Source organism: Rhodamnia argentea, chromosome 11 (assembly GCF_020921035.1).
Source record: "Rhodamnia argentea isolate NSW1041297 chromosome 11, ASM2092103v1, whole genome shotgun sequence".
Lineage (NCBI taxonomy): Eukaryota > Viridiplantae > Streptophyta > Magnoliopsida > Myrtales > Myrtaceae > Rhodamnia > Rhodamnia argentea.
In genome coordinates, this window is record NC_063160.1 from 6,912,275 (window position 1) to 6,931,221 (window position 18,947).

The window sequence follows — 18,947 nt, forward strand, 5'->3', positions numbered from 1 at the left end:
TTTTTTGCTAGGCATTGGCATATTTGCTAAGATCAGATAATGTGCTAAACCAAAGAGCTAGAAAAGAAAATTCTTTCCCCGCGAGGTGCGCTTACGGATCACGTGAGGGGCACGGTAGGAATCTCTCTGTCCACTGTCCGGTCCTCACCGAGTAGCAAATAAACAATTTAATTCACCCCAAAATTTAAAGAAAAATAAAAAGAAAAAGAAAAAGAAAAATCCGAAATTGATTTTTCCCCGATCCTTTTCCAGGTCTTCGTCATGATCTCCAAGTGCCCAGCTTATCACACCCCCGGTGCTCTAAATTGATTCTCCATTTCCGCCTTCTCCTTCGTCTTCGTCTTCATCTTGGTCTTCTTCACTGGAGACGTGGGGACGAAGAAAGGAACAACCGACCCGCACCTCTCTCGCTCTCTCTCTCCCCTCTCGATCCGCCCCCACTTGGAGTCTGCCGCTCTCGCGGCGGCGGCGGAATGGCCGCGGCGGTGTCCGAGCGAGTCGAGCTCGCCAAGCTCTGCACCTCTCGCGATTGGTCCAAGGCAATCCGAGTCCTCGACTCGCTTCTGGATCGGTCGTGCACTATCCAAGACATCTGGTAATCGTCGTCTCCTTCTTCTTCTTCTCTATCCGGTCCTACTTCTAGGTTTCAGGCGGATCCTGAGGTTTGGAGATTTGGAAATGCGATTGGTCGGTTTCGCGTGGTTCTTCTTTCTTTGGTTTGGGTTTCCGCTGATTCTGTGGTGTCTGTCGTTTTCAACCTGGTTCCAGCAATCGAGCTTTCTGCTACAGTCAATTGGAGCTGCACAAGCATGTGGTGAAGGACTGCGACCGCGCGCTTCAGCTGGACCCTGCGCTTCTTCAGGCTTATATTCTGAAAGGTTTGTCGTCGGTTTATTCTCTCGATTTGCGTTTTTCCATTTCCGTTTCTGTGGGTTGACCGATTTACTTGGAGTGACAAAATGACGATTTTTCCTTTCTACTCTTTTTATTCTCAATATTAGGTTAATGAATGGTTACTGCATTAATTTGAAGATGGATGATGTAATTGGAAAATGGGATGTTCTGATCTGGGGTTTTGGTAGCGAATGCGAAGGGTAGAACAAAATAGGCAGCAGACTAGCTGAGCGGTTGGGCTTTGCCGAGCGATTAGCATTTGTAGATATATAGCTTGTGTCCTTCAGGTAAAAGCATCTCTTTAAAAGTTTAAAATTTCTAGCTCTCTCTCTCTCCCCTAGATGGACCTTGGTTTTCTGCTATTATTCCAGGTACTCTCTTTGTTCTTTGCACTGTAATTCCATTGTAGAATATCAAAGGATGCTTGTTATAGAGCAGACTTTGGGTTGGGGGTGGATTAGGGGAGGGGGTGATGCTGGAGGATTCTCATTTCAATGCTCAATTTGAAGGGTTCAAATGTGATTGTATGAGGTGTCAATGTTAGAATTAATCTGACTATTGTAGCATGCATTTCAAGAAGCTGTTATCTTAATAATCGTATAAAGAAGCTGCTAGTTGTGCTCATCAATGGTGTTGCTCTCCTGCCCTTATAATATATTTCCGCCATTTTTCTTTTTGTTCGTTTCCTTCCTCATTTGGCTATCCTGTTGGTTTTTGTACTTTGACAGTCCCTTGAGGTTGTTTCATCATGCATGTATCGAGTATAACATCTAAGTAGTTTCTGGACGATTTGTTTGACCTCTTTTTTCCATGTTATAGTACCCAATATTTTCATGTATGATTATGAGTATAAATGCATCTCAATGCATATGTGGGGCTGGTAGATTTTCATATATTATTATGAGTATAAATGCATTTCAATGCATATGTGGGACTAGTGTTACCCTTCTTCCCGTGGCTGCTGCTTAAACTTCTAACTTTAAGCTCCAATTACTGTTAGAAGCGGTTGAAATTCGTACAGATTTTTGTATAAACTATTCTTATGAGTGTTATGAGTGTTGAAGATTTAGCCAAGAGCACGTTGATGTTGCGAATGCCTAAATTTCTTCTTAATTTGGTCGTGGTTTTCAAGTTTGCATGTACTCATACTAGCAATTTATGTTAATTGATGATATTTCAGCGATTCTCATTTTCTTATTTTAGATATTAGAATTATTCTTTGTTTGAAGCAAGCATTTTCATCAGGAATCTGTGTAGCATGCATCTGCATTTGTTGGTACAAATTGAGGTTATACTTGTAATTCTTCTAGGTCGGGCATTATCTGCTCTGGGAAGGAAAGGGGATGCTGTTTTGGCTTGGGAGAAAGGGTATGAACATGCTGTAAATCAGTCTGCCGATCTGAAGCAGTTGCTAGAGTTGGAAGTGCTTTTGACTAATGCAAAACAAGATAAAACTGAGGCATCGGAGAACCATGCAGACTCCACCTCTACTGTGTCTGTACTGGATTCTGTATCTCGAGTCAATGGGGAATCGAATGAAATTAGTCAGAATCAGAAGAGTTTGAGAGATGCATTAAAAAATTCCAGCAGATCGAATGGTACATCGGATGCTTCTTGCAAGCCCAATCGGAGTTTGGACTTACCAAGTTGTTTTAGTAGTGAAGCCAAACGGAAAGAGAAGCTCGACTGCAAAATAAATGGAAGCCTTCATGTTCTTGATGATTCCGAATCTGAGTCCAAATCATGCGAGACATCCTTAACTGGCAGTGAATCATCTATAATTTGTACTAAGCCAAGTGATATGGCTGAAACCTCTAGCAAATTGAGCAATAAGGTTGTTGCTCAAAGTGAAATGAGTAATGGAGTTACTCATAATGAAGTCACTGATGACACCAGGAAAAATAAAAAGGCCTGCGTCACTAAGCTTTCCAAGAACCGATCGATAAGTGTAGATTTTCGTTTGTCCAGGGGGATAGCACAGGTAAGCTCAATATATTGCTTCTTTATAGTGCTCCTTCACCTTCTTCACGCACTGAACTTCTTAACATCGTAAGTATTCTTGCATAGGTCAATGAGGGAAAATATGCCCAGGCTGTATCCATTTTTGATCAGGTAATTATTGTTCTTTCGTTATTTTTTTTATGTGGGTCTTCTGAAATCTATATAACAAATTGGAAAATTGTCATTCTTCTTTATTTCTTTTTATTCTTTTGCTACGTCTTTTCTGGATTTGATAATATTGGGTGGGGATGATCGCAAAGTGTAATCTTGGAACCACTCATTATTTTCTGTCTCTACTTTCTTATGAGGAAATTATACACAGATATTGAGGGAGAATCCTAATTACCCTGAGGCTTTGATTGGAAGAGGGACAGCCTATGCCTTCCAACGTGAACTTGATGCAGCCATAACAGATTTTTCGAAGGTAATTTTCCGTTATTTAGTTGCTGTATATATTTGTTTAAATTACTTTCCCTAGTTTTCTTTCGCTAGGCCATTGAGGCAAACCCATCAGCTGGGGAGGCATGGAAGCGAAGAGGGCAAGCAAGAGCAGCTTTAGGGGAATCAGATAAGGTGAGAATTGTCCTTTTCATTGTCCCCCCTCCTTTTAAAATATTAACTTCTTTCAAACCAAAGTAAAGAATTTTCCTTGATACCCATCTCCACTCTCTATATATTCATGCAGATGTATAGCTAACTTATACTCACATATGGATATTAATCAGTATATATGTCATTATATGACTTACTTCTAAATGAGATGGCCAGAAAGGTCTCTTTAATGAGGGCAGAAGGCTGCTCAGCATGAATGGCAGAGTATTGATTTATCCACTAGAGGTGCTTGGCTAAAAAAGAAAAGAAAAAAGGCTATTGCTGAAACGTTGGTGTTTGTCATTACTACATTGCACATATTTTACTTGCTGCATGTTATTTCTCTCTATCACAGGCTATTGCGGATTTGACAAAAGCCTTAGAATTCGAGCGGAACTCAGCTGATGTTCTACATGAAAGAGGTAGTGTTCTTAGAATCAGTGAACTATAATGCGAGGGTCTTCAGATTGTTCATTAATGGAAGTCTTTTAAGAAAGAAATTGTCCCCTGGATGCTTGGCTTCTGCATTTCTTATGATGATTATGAGCCAGGATGCTTGGCTTCTGCAATTCTTATTATGATTATGAGCCAATATGTGTTTTCGATGGTTATGCAGCCGTAGTGATTTTCACACAATGATGCAGAATGACCAATGGCATAAAAGTTTACTGTGACAAACACACAAAATATAGTGTTGGCCATGCTATATTTAATCCTAAGCAAAGATGCATTGTTTAGGCTACTTTGTCAAAACTATATGACTTCTTTGCTGACACCTTTTAAATTGGAAATTATGATCCTGATAGTGTTGTCGAGGTGATTGAAGCAGTTTTTTTTTTTTTAACATGTAATTATGTGTATCTTATTTACCCAGGAATTGTCAATTTCAAGTTCAAGGATTTTGAAGCTGCGGTTGTGGATTTATCTTCCTGCGTTAAGCTCGATAAAGATAACAAATCTGCATATACATATTTGGTTTGTCCTATTTTTTAAAAATCCGCATTTTAGATTCTGGGTATGGTAGATTCTGTAAGAGTTTGAAAAGTTACGTTGTTGAGATATTTGACATACTGTTGCGTAGGGTTTGGCGTTGTTTTCGGTTGGTGAATATCAAAGGGCTGAAGAAGCACATTTGAAAGCTATCCAGCTTGATCGAAACTTCCTTGAAGCATGGGCTCATCTGACACAGGTTCCACCATGACCAACTTTCTTAACCTTCAGACCTGATGGTATTTTTTGTTGCCACGACAAACATTTTTTTCGTGGCAAAGTGTGATTGTAGTTTAGTCTCAATGAGACTGGTTCCTGGCTAAAAGCTAGTTTTATGAGCGAAGTAGAACGTATGTTAATGGCTGATGTGAACTTATTTCCTCAATTTGCACTTAGGAGTCTATACACAGAAAGCGTTGTATATGTTGCTTTGTTAAGCCTATTATTTAACAGAGATGAGACTTGCATATATACATTAGTTTGATTCATAACTTTGAGAAGGATTGATCTCCTTTATCTACTCAAATAGCGGGAACGAAAAGGAACTTTCTGAAGGATTGATCTTGTCGTGAGGTGGTGCTTGAACGTGTTGCACAGTTCAGTACACTGATTCGATATGACTGTTACACTTTCATGGGGAGGGATAGCATTTAGAATTGATTTACCAGCTGAATTGGAAGCAAACTAGCTTCTATCTGTGGTTGATGTCGTTCCTGAGAACGTGCACAATCGTGTAAAATGCAAATGTAAGACTGGTATAATCAGCTATACATGCCAATTATTGTGGTCTTAACCGTGGAGAAAACGAAGATGGTGGTCAAGACTCAAAGAACCGTGTCTGTGAGGAGCTTCTTTTTCAGATCTAAGCAGCTTACTGCTGAAAAAGCAAGAGAGCACTAACTTGTGTGGGTAGCTGATAAAGTGAGACCAATTCCCAACTAAAGCCTTTCCAAGACATCAATTAGGTTTTGACTTGAAAACCTTGTCTTGTATTCCCTGTGTAGTGTGCGAGGCTGTCAATTTTTGTTCCGGTTTCGCACTCCTTGTACGGGTGGCTTCTGGTGTCCACCTTGCCTCTATCTAGTGGAGCTCTTTTTGAGCATTGGAGAAGGTGTAGAAACTATTAAAGAATTCCGTATTTTACCATATGATGTTGCTTCGTTTCGACGGGTTTATAATTCAAAGATGCATTGGTTATAATACAAAAGATGGTAATGCTTATGAAGTTGTCAGAAACAGAACTCAGCAACCTTGACTCTCTTGTTACCATACTTAAATACTGAAGGTGATGCAGTTGTTAAAGCTAAAAAAATATAAATATGTGCAAGTCCACAAAATGCTCATGCCATGGCGTAGATTCTTTTCTAATTTAACGATTGTATTGTGATTGGTGAGGACTGATGCTATCAATAACAGAATGGCTTGGGTTATTTAAATCTGATCTAACTAAAATTTGGGAAGGGAACTTTGTCCAAGCATCAGGACTGATGCCATCAATAACAGAATGGCTTGGGTTATTTAAATCTGATCTAACTAAAATTTGGGAAGGGAACTTTGTCCAAGCACCAGGTGCATATAGTTAAGGATTATTTTACTATTGTCAGGCCTTGGAAGTTAGGGAGAATACTAGTCTTAGATGCATAGTACATGTTATCTGTCGCCTGCTTTATTTTCTTGCATTTCGATATTGATACTGCGATCTATTACCTGATGTTCTTGTAGTTCTATCATGAGTTAGCGAAGCCCATGAAGGCATCGGAGTGCCTCGTGCAAGTTATGCAAATTGATAAGATGTGGGTAGTCTTGTTCCAATTAGTTTTGGTTATGTACCTTACTCCTTGTTTCCCAGCCCTGATTTTCATATCGATACATTTCTGCCTTTTTAATAACAAACATGTTCAACCGAAATGAACTTCACAGGTATGCCAAAGCCTATCACCTGCGAGGTCTACTTTTGCATGGTATGGGGGAGCACAGGTATGCTTCCGCATAAATGAGTCAGTTTTTCTAGTATCTATTGTCAATGATGTTCGTCTTGTAGTTGGCTTTGAGTTTGAGGAGTAACCTGAGTTTTAACATTTACAAAAAATCGAATGGAGATATTTTTTTTTTTTTTGAACGTCCTCTCTCACACTCTTTGTAGAATTAGGCTTCCATGTTCACTAATGAGACACATGGTGAGAAGTAGTAGTTGCGATAGCAGGAATGGTTTGCCCTTAACCCAATGTTATTTAAGTTAAATCGTGTTTGATACTGGTTACTTTTTGTGTATTTATTTGTAAAAAGTTATATCTTAAACTATAATTAATAGATTTTATGCAGTATATATTATCTAAACCCAAGATGGAAGTTTTGACAAAGCATGAGAAATTCTATCTTCTAGAAGTTGCTAAGAAAACGCCAGATCCCAATTGTCCATGAAGAGTAAATGCGAAGGGCCAATTCTAAATGACATATCATCTGAGGATTCTCTATATTCTTATTTCATTGTAGTTTTTTTTTCTTTATCTTTTTCCTTGTCTGCCTCTAGGTTCTTCGATATTCAGATTCTTTAGTCACTGTAAAAACCTAACCATGTGCCAAGCAAAAATAATGTGATTACATTTGAGGTGAAAGGCTTGCTTAGACTTCCAAAACATTGCCAAGTTACATAGTTGTCTCTCTTTTCTTTTTTTCTTTTTTTGGCTAAGCAAATTATCTAAGCTTCTCAGTTAGCAGGATGGTGGCCGTCTGCACTTGTATGTGCGGATGTGAAAGCCTGCACGCATATTTATTTTTGTTTTTGATGGGCTAGTATCCTCCACTGGTTAAAGATGTTTCTCTCCATTCTTGCTCTGCTGAAAACTGGAGTGATATCATTTTTGTATGCTTAAGTGTCCTGCTCAGAGCATAGATATGTTTGGCAATATCTGACCGAAAACCAACACTGGAGTAGGGGTTCAAAGAGGGATCACAGTAGATGGATATTGAAGGATTGTGTATAAAGATGTATTTGTCCGAAAAATTTTTGTACATGGTCCTCAACTCTACAAGCAGCCCTTATATGCATTTAGATTCTTTTTTTTTTTGTCTTTCCGACTGAGAAATTGCTAATGAGTTTAAGGACTGTCCGAAGGAAGTTAGAATGTAATGAGTCACTATATAGATCATCCTTTAGGAAAATGATGATTTATCCTAGTTTCTTGTTAGTTTCTCCTACTTTATTTGGTCTTTTGATCACAATATATACCTTTTATTAGCAATACTTCTCGTTTGGTTGATTGGCCAATTATTCTTGCAGGAAGGCCATTAAGGAGTTATCTGCTGGGTTGAGCATTGAATTCCCGAACGTCGAGTGTCTATACTTAAGAGGTTCCTGCTATCATGCAATTGGAGAATACGGAGATGCGGTATTTGGGCATTTTTCAGTTCTGTGGTGGTTCTTTGGGGCCATGTTGTTGACATTAATTGCTTTAACTTGGTATGACATTCAATGACATAGGTTAAGGATTATGATGCTGCGCTAGACTTGGAACTGGATTCTATGGAAAAATTTGTGCTTCAGTGTCTGGCCTTCTATCAGGTATCAGATGATGCAGATATGTACATCCGTGTTACATTTAATGTCCTGCTAATTTCCCCCTCTGGTAGTGCTAGACACAAGCGTGATTATCTTGTAAAAGGCATACATTGGTTACCTATGCGGGACTATGCATGACAGCAGTAAGAAATGCTCCCCTGCAACTGCAGTTTTTTTCCCCCAACAAGTCCACATGAAAGTACATACCCATTCCTATGCTGATAAAGAAAACTTGCTATTTGGTCACATTTTTTCTGGGTGTCTAGAGAAGATGCCTTACTGTACAAGTTTGGTTTGGTGAGACTTTGAGGTTCTTAATCATGATCTAGCAGGTTATCAAGGGGATCTCTTTTTGGCTGCAAATTTTACCACTTTTTGGAACTTGAGTGGACAGTGTGATGTAAATGAATTACACATTCATCCACTTTTGTTGCAGCTCAAGCTTTCTCATAGTTTGTGCCCGTCGTTAAATTGTGTATCGTTTGAGAGATTTTTAAGCTGAAATGCTCCTTAATTTTCGTTGGTATTTGAGTCTTCAGTTGTTCACTTGCCCACTAGTTAATTCATTTTGGAGGTGGATTCTTGTTTGTGTTACTCCTTGGTCTTGAACTCCATGTAGTGTTATTTCAATTTGCATGGTGGATGGCGCGATAAAGTTGTTTGCATCCAGGGTCTATCAAGGCCTTTCCTAAACTTGTCCCCTCCACCATATGACTTTAGTTTTTGAGGTTGAAATTATGTGGTACTATTTTTCTGTGATTAGTGTTGACATGTTTTGTGGTTTATGTTAGTATCAAATTGTTTGTTGCCTGTCAATGGGGCTTATATGTTCTTCATGGTGTTCTCATTATGGTAACAAGGAATTTGTCCTGTATAGTCCACTTGTCTATCTTTTTCCAACAAGAAATGGAATAGAGCATTATAAACTTTTGTGGATATGTGAAATTTCTGCACTTTTATGTTTTGCAGAAGGAAATTGCTTTGTACACAGCTTCTAAAGCTAACAGTGAGTTTTCCTGGTTTGACATCGATGGAGATATTGATCCACTCTTCAAGGTAATTTTTGATTGGATAGCTTCGTCTGGTTGACTTATTGTATATATCTATGTTTCTATCTGTTTCAATATTATGAACTAGCTTAAAAGGCAGTAAATAAAGATTTATGCAAATAAAGATTCAGAAGAACAAATTGGCAATAAGTGTTGTCTAGAAGATATATTAAATTCTTGAATTATTTGATGACATGTTGGAAACTTCTATGCTGGGTTCTATTTTTTATTTCGGGAGGAGTGAGGAAATGGTAATTAGTGCTTGAGTGAGCATTTAGGATTATCTGTAGGCAAAAGGATATTGCAATCTAGCGTCTATTACATTAAACCACTCATCACGGGTTTTTCACTTAGACAAAGCTGACTGTCTAAGTCAAGTTGAACTTGTATATATGTACAATTGTGTTCTCTCTACGATTTGACTTCTGCGGATCTCAGGAGTACTGGTGCAAGAGACTGCACCCGAAGAATGTATGCGAAAAGGTTTATAGGCAACCTAGACTTCGTGATTCTCTGAAAAAGGGAAAGCTCAGGAGGCAGGATTTCACAGTTACAAAGCAGAAGACTGTTCTTCTACTGGCAGCTGATTCAATTGGAAAGAAAATTCAATATGATTGCCCTGGCTTTTTACCCAACAGGCGGCAGGTGATTATATAGCTATGTAATTCTTTGTAATTCGGTTACAATATTCTCTTCAATGCTGATTATTAGTGGCTATTTTCTTGGGCTGGGAATTTTTAGCTACACCTATTTGAACTTATTACTGAATGCAGCGCTATAATGCCTTGGAATTTGTCCCTCGGACACTAGAATAATCTGTTTTTGGTTAATTTTCTTTGGGCATATAGTTGTGTTCTTATAGCGCGATAGTCACAAGAAAGAATGGTCGCTGTGTGATACCCATAATCATTCAAGTGTTTTCTGTCTAGGTATTAAATAGGGGTCTGATACGTGTCTGTTGGTTATTAATATATTAGCTGAAGAAGTTCAATTTTGTTCGGTTGATTTATACATAGTTGGTGCTTGATTATTATCTGGCTGTTAACATATCATGAGTATGCAAAATCCCTAATTCGCAATTTCACTGGTGCACTAGCATCGTATGGCAGGATTAGCTGCAATAGAAATTGCACAGAAAGTTTCAAAGGCTTGGCGAGCTTTACGTGCTGAATTGAAAGGTGCAACAGTTAAATCTACTAAGAGAGCAGGAAGAAGAGAGAGGATTAGTCTGCCCAGTCAGAATAGAGGTGGGGATTGTTGCAGCACAAGCAGTTCTGTAGAAACATCATCCTCATATGGTACCACTGAAGAAAGATTATCTGGTCGTCCTAAGTTATCGTGGCAAGATGTTTACTCTTTAGCTGTCAAATGGCGTCAGATATCTGAACCTTGTGACCCTATTGTGTGGATTAACAAGTTGAGGTATTACATCTTTGCTTTGATAACTCTTCCATTTTAGGGCTTCAGTTCCCTTTTACTTGCAAATTGTCTCGATGATTGTTTCTTCACTTTAGTTTTGACTTTCTGCAATGCAGTGAAGAGTTCAATGCTGGATTTGGGTCACATACACCAATGATTCTTGGACAAGCGAAAGTTGTTCGCTATTTCCCCAATTACGAGAGGTAGAACCTAGACCTGTCAAATTGGTGGGTTGGGTCGGATTTGGTTCGGGTCTGAAATGGTCCCGACCGAAATTGACCCATATAACCTTTTTATGAACCATTTACCGCAGTGCAAATTTTTCAACCCATATATGCTAAAATACTTCCATATTTAATCCAATCTAGGAAAATTTGTTGCTTACAAATTTGTAAAAAAATTATATTGCTAAGACACTGTGGACAATTTTCATACTTTAAAAAAATAGAAATAAAAAAATTCAGAATTTTTTATTTTTTCTTTTTGCTTTCTTTTTTCTGTTTCTTTTTTTTTCTTTCAAGTCTGGCAAGGGCCCGCTGACCCTTGCCGGATTTCGCAGAAAAAAAGGAAAAGAAAGAAAGAAAAAGGAAAAAAAGAAAAAAAATTATAAAAAAATGATCGGTTTATTATAACTCACTTAAGATTGTTAGGTAACCCATTGATGACCCATTGAGTTGTTAAGTAAAACATTTATAACCCACTTAAGCTTGTTTTTAAAACTTAAGGCAACCCATTTATGACCCACACCATTAAATTTGGGTTTTAGTTCCATTTTGTCACCTCTAGTAGAGGCCCACTTGGTTCATTCAACTTAACATTTCGGAGGTAGCTTACGTGTAGTAATGCTGCAGAACACTGAACATTGTGAAGGCAGTGATGAAGGAAAGGTCTTACGTGCACAGCAAATCAGATTGCCTTATTGACCTAACCAAGGATGGGAAATTGGAAGATGTGAGTTTTTTACTATCCTTGATGTCTTTTATATAGCATGCATTTTGTGCATGAAAACGACCCCTGGCATACTGTTCTTTCTTGGTGTAAGGTGTGCAGCCCTACTGCTCTGGGTTGCATTTGTTGGGATTCGGTCCAGGTCTAGTCCAAACCCCAACCCTCCTGACCCTCTGTTTGCCCGGTGGCTAAGTGCCTGGCATACTTTTTGGTGCCTTTGATGCAGAAATTTACATGTCAAGAGTCTAAAGTTCATTGCAAAGCCTACTATCTTGAACCAACTAATATTTTCCTCACTTCTCCAACGAGATAACGAAATTTTTTCCCATTTCTCATTATGTTCAATTTATATAGTGGGGATGACAACTTCAACACAATCTCATATAGGATGCACATTATAGAAATTCAACTTAATAGAACCTTTGGCTTCAACTACTTAATGGAAAAACCCATCCTTTATAGGCACTTGGGATCAATTTTGCTCTTGGATGTTATATGAGCAGGGAATGAAGATTTTCCTTTATATAAACCATAAAAATAGATGGAGGAGTGAAAATAAGAAAAACTTTCCTACCTTTACGGATCGTATGTATCAAGCCAAAAGCAGTATCAGTGATCTGGTTGATCGAACAACTTATTTTTAGGATCACTTGTATCTTGTACCTTTTGTGCAATTTCCAAAGGGTGATGTGATCATAATTGTCGTCCTGAGAGAGGCTTTTGTTTTTTATATTTTGTTATATACTTCTTTGGGAGTTCTTAGGAGAGGGCACTTGTCATTTATATTGGGATAATAACCATTGTAGCAGGTCACGGATTCAGTAACATGAAAAAAGTGATAAATGCTTTTCTATGTTGTCATGAATTTGTTTTTAGCCTGCAAACACAAAAATGATATAGAGAGTTCTCTATCTTGTCCCTATAAGTCATCAATCTCCATCTCTTCCCAATGGAACAGTCCCTGAAAATTTTTAGTATCTCTCCTTTTATTTTCTGAGATCAGTATAGAAGCTTTGGAGATCACAGGGTTCTCATTAGGTGTACCAGAAGTACTGTGATTGAGAGTTCTATACTGGCAAACCAACTAGGAGTTGGTGATTACATCACACATCTCCTAACTGGGTAAGGAATAGTTTTTAAGAGTTTCTGTAGACTTCCTCAGGGTCTTATCACTTGAGAAAACCTGCTCCTTGTCATGACCAGAAATAGCTAATATGATAGTTGTTAACAACATTTTCATAAACCTTCCTAACTGTCTGCTAACATCCAATGATACAATGTGCAGATTATGCGTGCAAAGTCCTGTTCTGATCTCCATGGAGTTGTCGGGGAGGACTTCTGGCTGGCTACTTGGTGTAACAGCACAGCATTTGAGGGGTAGAATCTAAGTCTTTACCTAATTGAATAACCTTCCATGGTTCTTTAGACATCTAAAATATTCATCACGTCGGTCTCTCACATGTATTTCAGGAAACAGCTTGAAGGAACAAGGATTACCCTGGTGAAAGTGTATGCTGTTTTACCGGGAAAACAACTGAGATGGAAACTTTAACTTCTCTTTTCTCGTCTTTCTGATTACGAATATTCATTTTTTTAATCTTTGTCATCTTATTTTCTTTCAGAGCTGAACGGGGATATGACTTTGCAATCAGAACACCTTGCACACCTGCAAGATGGGATGAATTTGACACAGAGATGAAATTGGCTTGGGAAGTATGTCTTTCTTTTTGGTGTGTTTCTTTGTTTCTTTTTTTTTTTTTTGGCACGGAAGAGGGGTGGGGTTGTTGTTTGGGGAGGGGGGGTGGGGAGGGGAGGTGGGGGGGTTGTTTTGGAGGGTGGGGTTGCATTTGTCAGGTCATATCATAAGATTTTGTCATCGCTGGTTGGCATGCTTTTGTTGAGCTTTTCCACATGCATCTCAAATTTCTATTGAAGCAAACTTGGCCCTGTAGGCGAGTATGTATGTGATGCATGTTTCAATAATCGGTAATGGATGCCCCCTTAATCCATGCAGTCTCTGCAACTTCCATCTTTTGTTGGGTCGCCTGTACACGAGTTCCTGTAATCATTTGTCTTCAATGGAACTTTAGATGCTCTTATTGTGCCTCCTAACTAGATTACATCACGAAGATTCTTTTTGATGGCCAATAAAATAATTTGGTAGAACATCATTCCTATGCCTTCTGTCTTAGGTGCTGAGTTCGTCTTTGGATGACCTACAGTGTTTGAACTGGAGGCCATACCTCCACCTTTTCTATTCGTCAGTATTGGTGCATGTGATAGAACGATGACTTGTAGGCTGCCGAAACTCCATTCTTCAATCTACTTTCCATTTACTTGATTCCCCCAAGTCATCTATGTTCATGGCATAGTCTCTCTTTGTAAATCTTCTCTTTGATTAATCGACTTTCGGTCATGCATTTGCAGAACATATGCAATCTCTACTGCAGTGAAACATGCTCTACTGATTTCGATGCACTAGAGAAAGTCAGGGATGCCATTTTAAGAATGACCTATTACTGGTACAGCAATCTGACTTGACGACTCTTTACTTAATATGGTACCATTCACTTCTCCACATGTAAAAGCAAGTGGTTTTGCAGGTACAATTTCATGCCGCTGTCGAGAGGGACAGCTGCTGTTGGGTTTGTGGTCATGTTGGGGATTCTTCTTGCAGCCAATATGGAGTTCACTGGGAGCATACCAACGGGTGTTCAGGTGGACTGGGACGCCATTCTGAATTTCGATCCGAATTCTTTCATGGATTCTGTCAAAACTTGGTTATACCCTTCTCTGAAGGTGGCTACATCTTGGAAAGATTATCCAGATGTAGCTTCGACCTTTGCAACCACTGGTTCAGTCGTTGCTGCTCTGAGCTCTTATGATAATTAAGGACCCTCGACTTATTCGGCAGGTAAGCAATTTCATAAGAGTCTCATTCCTTCTCCAATACTCGCCTTCTTTTACCTCCAGTTTTTCATCCCTTTGCTCAGCTAAATCTACATTCCCTATATTTGCAGATCGGAGTGCTCTCTGTCTCTCTTGTTCTGCCGATGCTGTGTTGTAATGCTATTGCATGTGTTGTTGGACTGTCAAATTTCATAGCAGATCCTTGTAACTGTATGTTTATTCTCTTAAATTGAACTATGTAACAAATGTACTTATCTCAGTTTGTAAGGCATGCTCATAGATTCATCTCAACTCCTACTGTTTCTCCCAGCGTACAGGAGTTTTCATATGTCATCGGGATTATAGTATGAATATTTTAACTGATAATTGATTTCTTCGTGCTTTTTTAGATTGTGAAATATTGGGAGTTAAAATTTTCATTCGTGCGCAATTGGGTCCTCTAATTTGATTCCTGTTAAGGACTCCTCTTTCTATTTGTTGATCTTAGTTCCAAAACCCTTTAGTTTCCAGCTAAAACCTTTTTTAACTTTACTGAACTTGTGTTGTGAATAATTGCATCGATTTTGCTGACGTGGCAAATAAACCCACAGGGAGTGCACTGCCACATCAGCGTAAAGCATAAGGAAATTATTTAGGTAGAGTTTTCAAAAGAACAAGAAGAGAAAAGGTAGCTTTGCACTGGTGAGGGCTGGTGACCCTTGCCGAGAGCACAAGCGACGGCAACTGCCATCGCCGCCTAACTTGGGGCGAGTCGGGATTCGGATCCTCTAACATTGGGGATCTATGTTAGGGGTGACATAATCCCCTATCGGGCCATCCATTTTCCATCGGACGGTTAATAATCAATCAATTCAAATTTTAAAAGGGGGAAAATTTTGGAAGAAATTTTTTTTTTTATTGACGCGATTAATTGTTGATCGTCCGATGAAAAATGGACGGTCCAATGGGGGTTATGTCACTCCTGATATTGGATCCTTAATGTTAGGGGTCCTTTTCCGAGTCAGAGAGCTTCTGAACCTCTGCAGATGGTGGAGGGGGCGGCTGCCTCTCCCCAAATTTCTGAGCTAACTCCTTGCTATTCTTCTCCACCCTCTCGTTACTTGAACCAGACGTCCATACTATACTTGTTGGTTAATGTCTGGCATGAAAATAAAGGAACTAACATGGTGTAAAAATCGTAATCACTTCTTCAATGCGCTGGTACGAGTTATAGAGCAACTCATTTTTATGAACAAGTCAAATATTTGTACGAACCTTGTTAAGTGTGTTTGTTTTGTATGACCGTAGCTGTTTTGCGCCGTCTTTGTACCGTGGGATGCTGTGATTTGGTAACTAACGTGTTTCAAAGCTGCAACGTCTGTCTCAAAACTGGGTGAAATCAAATAATCTGCTGTAACTGTGAAAATGCCACCACGGCAAAAGTCTTACAACATTGCGGCACCCTCCTGCGCAACCGGAGCTGTAATGGGAAAGCTGTACTGCGCGGTGTCTAAGTTGGTTAGTGTGTCACAAATTGGGAAAATTGTCCAAAAAGTAATTTCTCAATTAACCTTAAATCTTTTAATTGTATTGATTGGGTCCTAAACTTTTTCACGCTATGACAATCGAATCCATCCGGTCAATTTTAATTGAAAATTGTTGACGTAGATGCAACATAGAATGTGGCCGGCGCTAACGGGGATAACTTGTGATTATATTCTAAACTTTTTCATTTTTTTTTTATCTTTTTCCTTTTATTTGTTCTTTTTTCCTCCACTAGCCGGCCCTGGGCCTCGTTGATGGCCGGCGGAGGCTTGAGGCCGCCGGCCTCGGGCGCGGGATGCCCGGGTCTAGGTTGGCAAAGCAAACCCTCGCCTTCAACCGGGTTCACGAGGGCAATCCTTGCCCTCGCTAATTTGGCGAAGTGGTGCTCTCACCAGCCCGGGCAAGGACGACCCTTGCCCAATCCAGCAAAGGTGTCCCTCACCAACCTAGGCCAAGTTGTCGCGACCTCGTCTTCGGCCTCTCAAGAGGGTCCGGCGGGGTTTAAAGGTATTGCCATAGGTCAATGGCGTGGACTCTCCCAAGTCTTACCTTGCGTGACATTGGATTTCTTTTCTTGATTAGCAAATTGAAATGCTATTAAGAGTCGCCACTAGCCTATTGGGGTCGGCTAGAAACCAATCGAGACACGGGAGGGTTATCTCGATTCCTACGCAACCAGAGTTTCTAGGTTCGGGGACTTGTTTACGCTAACTAGATAATTAACGCCTTTTTGGTACCTAACTAGTCGATATTTCCTAAGGTGACCACACATTTCGCATATCATTTTAAACTTATCGGGTGTCTAAGCGGTACTAAATGATCATGCATAATGTTTTTCTATCATTTCGTGCAATTACCTATTTATCCTTAACCTAGCATATAGGGAAAGCGATTAACAGGCAATTTTTCGAAAGACTGTTTTTAAACACTCAATCAGATAAATATGTCAAATAAAGATCAAGATAAGCATATGCAGACCAAATCTATAATGGCGATATTTAAACAGACAATTTCGACTCGAAGGTCGAATTACAACGATTATCAGACCGGACTGGACATCGGTCTTCAATCAACGCCAATTTTAGGTTTGAAAATTCACATTAGGGGTAAAAAGGTCAAAGAAATCAATTTTCTAATTTTCTGAAATTTTTCTGATTTTTTGAATTTTTTTTATTTACTTTTTTTGAATTTTTATCTATTTTTTATTTAATATTTAATATTTTTTTATTAAAATGGACCGGGTTCCGGTCGAGTTCTAGGACCCGGGTCTAGATCAGGCCATTGGACCCGATCGGGCTCGGGAGAGAAGGCCCGAACCGGGTCCGATCCGCACAACAGGTTAGGCCTAGTTTTTCTTATCTTAACTAAACTAGGCCTAAATTTCCTTCTAGCCCAGTTGTTCAAAGCCCCGATGGCCCACATTCTTGCAAGAGAACAAACCAGGCCCACTTTCCCCTCTTTTCTCTTCCATGCCGGCCCGAACTAATCAGCCCGCACGAGCCCGGTCTCCTCTCTTTGGAGCAGCCCACCAACATCAACGTCCCTTCTATTTCTCACGCCAGCCCACACGCCCCTCTTGACCCCTCTTCTTCTTCTTCTTCTTCTTCTACCAGCCCGTCCAATTAGCTCAGAAACAGCCAACAAAAAACGTTATTCGGCCCCCCCACTATTACTATTCATCGTCTTCTTCATGCACGATCTTCTCTGCAACACCGACGGAGGTTACGCCATCGCGACGCCAACAGCTCTTGCTCGCCTCGCCGCCGCAACGCCGGGAACCGCTCATTGCGCCGCCACCAGGACACACCGCCGGACCTCCGGGATGGCAACCGGTTCAGCCCACCTCATGTCTGACCGCGTTCGTCGCCGCGTCGGGTTTCCGCACCGCAGGGACCGGTTCACCGCATCACTGCCGGGCACGCTATCATCTCCTCGGACCATTGCTGGTCTCGGTCACGCGCCTCTTTTTGTTCACGCTGGCGTCGTCGTGGGCTCGAGTTCGAGTGTCGTGCCGTTCATACACGCGTTGCCACGGATCCGAGTTCGCGTTGCTTCAGCCCGAGTTCACTTGCCGGCTCGGTCGGTTCCGCCTCGGCTCAACCTCGCGTCGCCTCCGTTCAGGCCTCACTTCTCCTAAGTTCGAGCTCGCGTTGTCTCCACTCACCACCGTTCGTGCCTTCGAGACCGCCTCCACCTCGGATCCGAGCTGCCACCTACGCTTCCACTGCTTCGAGTGTTGGGAAACACGTGACATGCATAGGAAAATAAAACATAAATGCAGCGGAATTAAATAAAAACCTATACACGTATCTCCGGAGGCGTAGTTCGTGCGTTTCAATCGAAAATCATATGCAACGAAGGGGTTTAACGGATTACCTCTTGAAGCGTGCTTGAAACGAAACATGTTTAGATGTTCTTCGATCCGAGCCCCACAAGTGTCGGGCCTCTAGTTCGGACACACCACCAATCGCAACGTCAAACGGAAGAACGAACTCGCGAGAATCACCACTTGAATTGTGCTAGCAATATTGTGGAATCAATTCTCACAACTCTAAAAAATTTCTGGTCTTTCGTATGAAAAAGTGAGAGAGTATTTTTTAATCTCTCTTTTTCCTCTTCACACGCACACGCGAGAATACTCTTTTTCTCAAAACAGCCCACTAGAATGGCACACACACTAAGAGCGTAAAAACTGTTTTTACGCTCGCGCACGAAGAGAAAAACGGAAAACCGTTTGCACGGCACACACGATCTGATCGTGTGTGCAACGTGCACCACGTCCCACGGTCAACAACTATTTGTTGACCGTGTGAGACGTGCACATGGCCAGCAAATGTGCTGGCCGTGTGTTACGTGCACAAAATTTTTATTAGTTTATTTATTATTATTAAAAAACAATATATATGATATATCATACATATATATATATATATATATATAAAGACAAAAACAATATATATAAATATATATATACCAGCATGTGTGCAATTTCGGGCACATCAATATGTGTCGATTTAGGACGTGCGTGTGCATCATATGCACATAGCCCATGACCAAAAATA

General features: G+C 40.2%; 1 protein-coding gene across 2 annotated transcripts; it reads left to right on the forward strand.

The window, feature by feature from the left end:
* Positions 1–277: 277 nt before the first annotated feature.
* LOC115742108 (suppressor of RPS4-RLD 1) lies at positions 278–14,759 on the forward strand. 2 transcript variants are annotated; one of them, XM_030676223.2, is made up of 24 exons: positions 280–595; positions 769–878; positions 2,205–2,875; positions 2,962–3,006; positions 3,218–3,319; positions 3,388–3,468; positions 3,842–3,908; positions 4,361–4,461; positions 4,568–4,675; positions 6,199–6,269; positions 6,397–6,453; positions 7,757–7,865; positions 7,958–8,038; positions 9,005–9,091; positions 9,523–9,729; positions 10,181–10,506; positions 10,620–10,706; positions 11,355–11,454; positions 12,737–12,828; positions 12,922–12,960; positions 13,074–13,164; positions 13,879–13,973; positions 14,055–14,365; positions 14,472–14,759. In XM_030676223.2, the coding sequence occupies exons 1-23, from the start codon at positions 474–476 to the stop codon at positions 14,341–14,343; spliced, it is 3,138 nt and encodes a 1,045-aa protein (XP_030532083.2). In that variant the 5' UTR covers positions 280–473; the 3' UTR covers positions 14,344–14,365; positions 14,472–14,759. The 2 variants fall into 2 exon arrangements, with proteins under 2 accessions (XP_048128837.1, XP_030532083.2); XM_048272880.1 differs by lacking the exons at positions 12,737–12,828; positions 12,922–12,960; positions 13,074–13,164; ... (1 more) ...; positions 14,055–14,365; positions 14,472–14,759 and adding an exon at positions 11,914–12,679 and having other exon boundaries at positions 278–595.
* Positions 14,760–18,947: the final 4,188 nt, after the last annotated feature.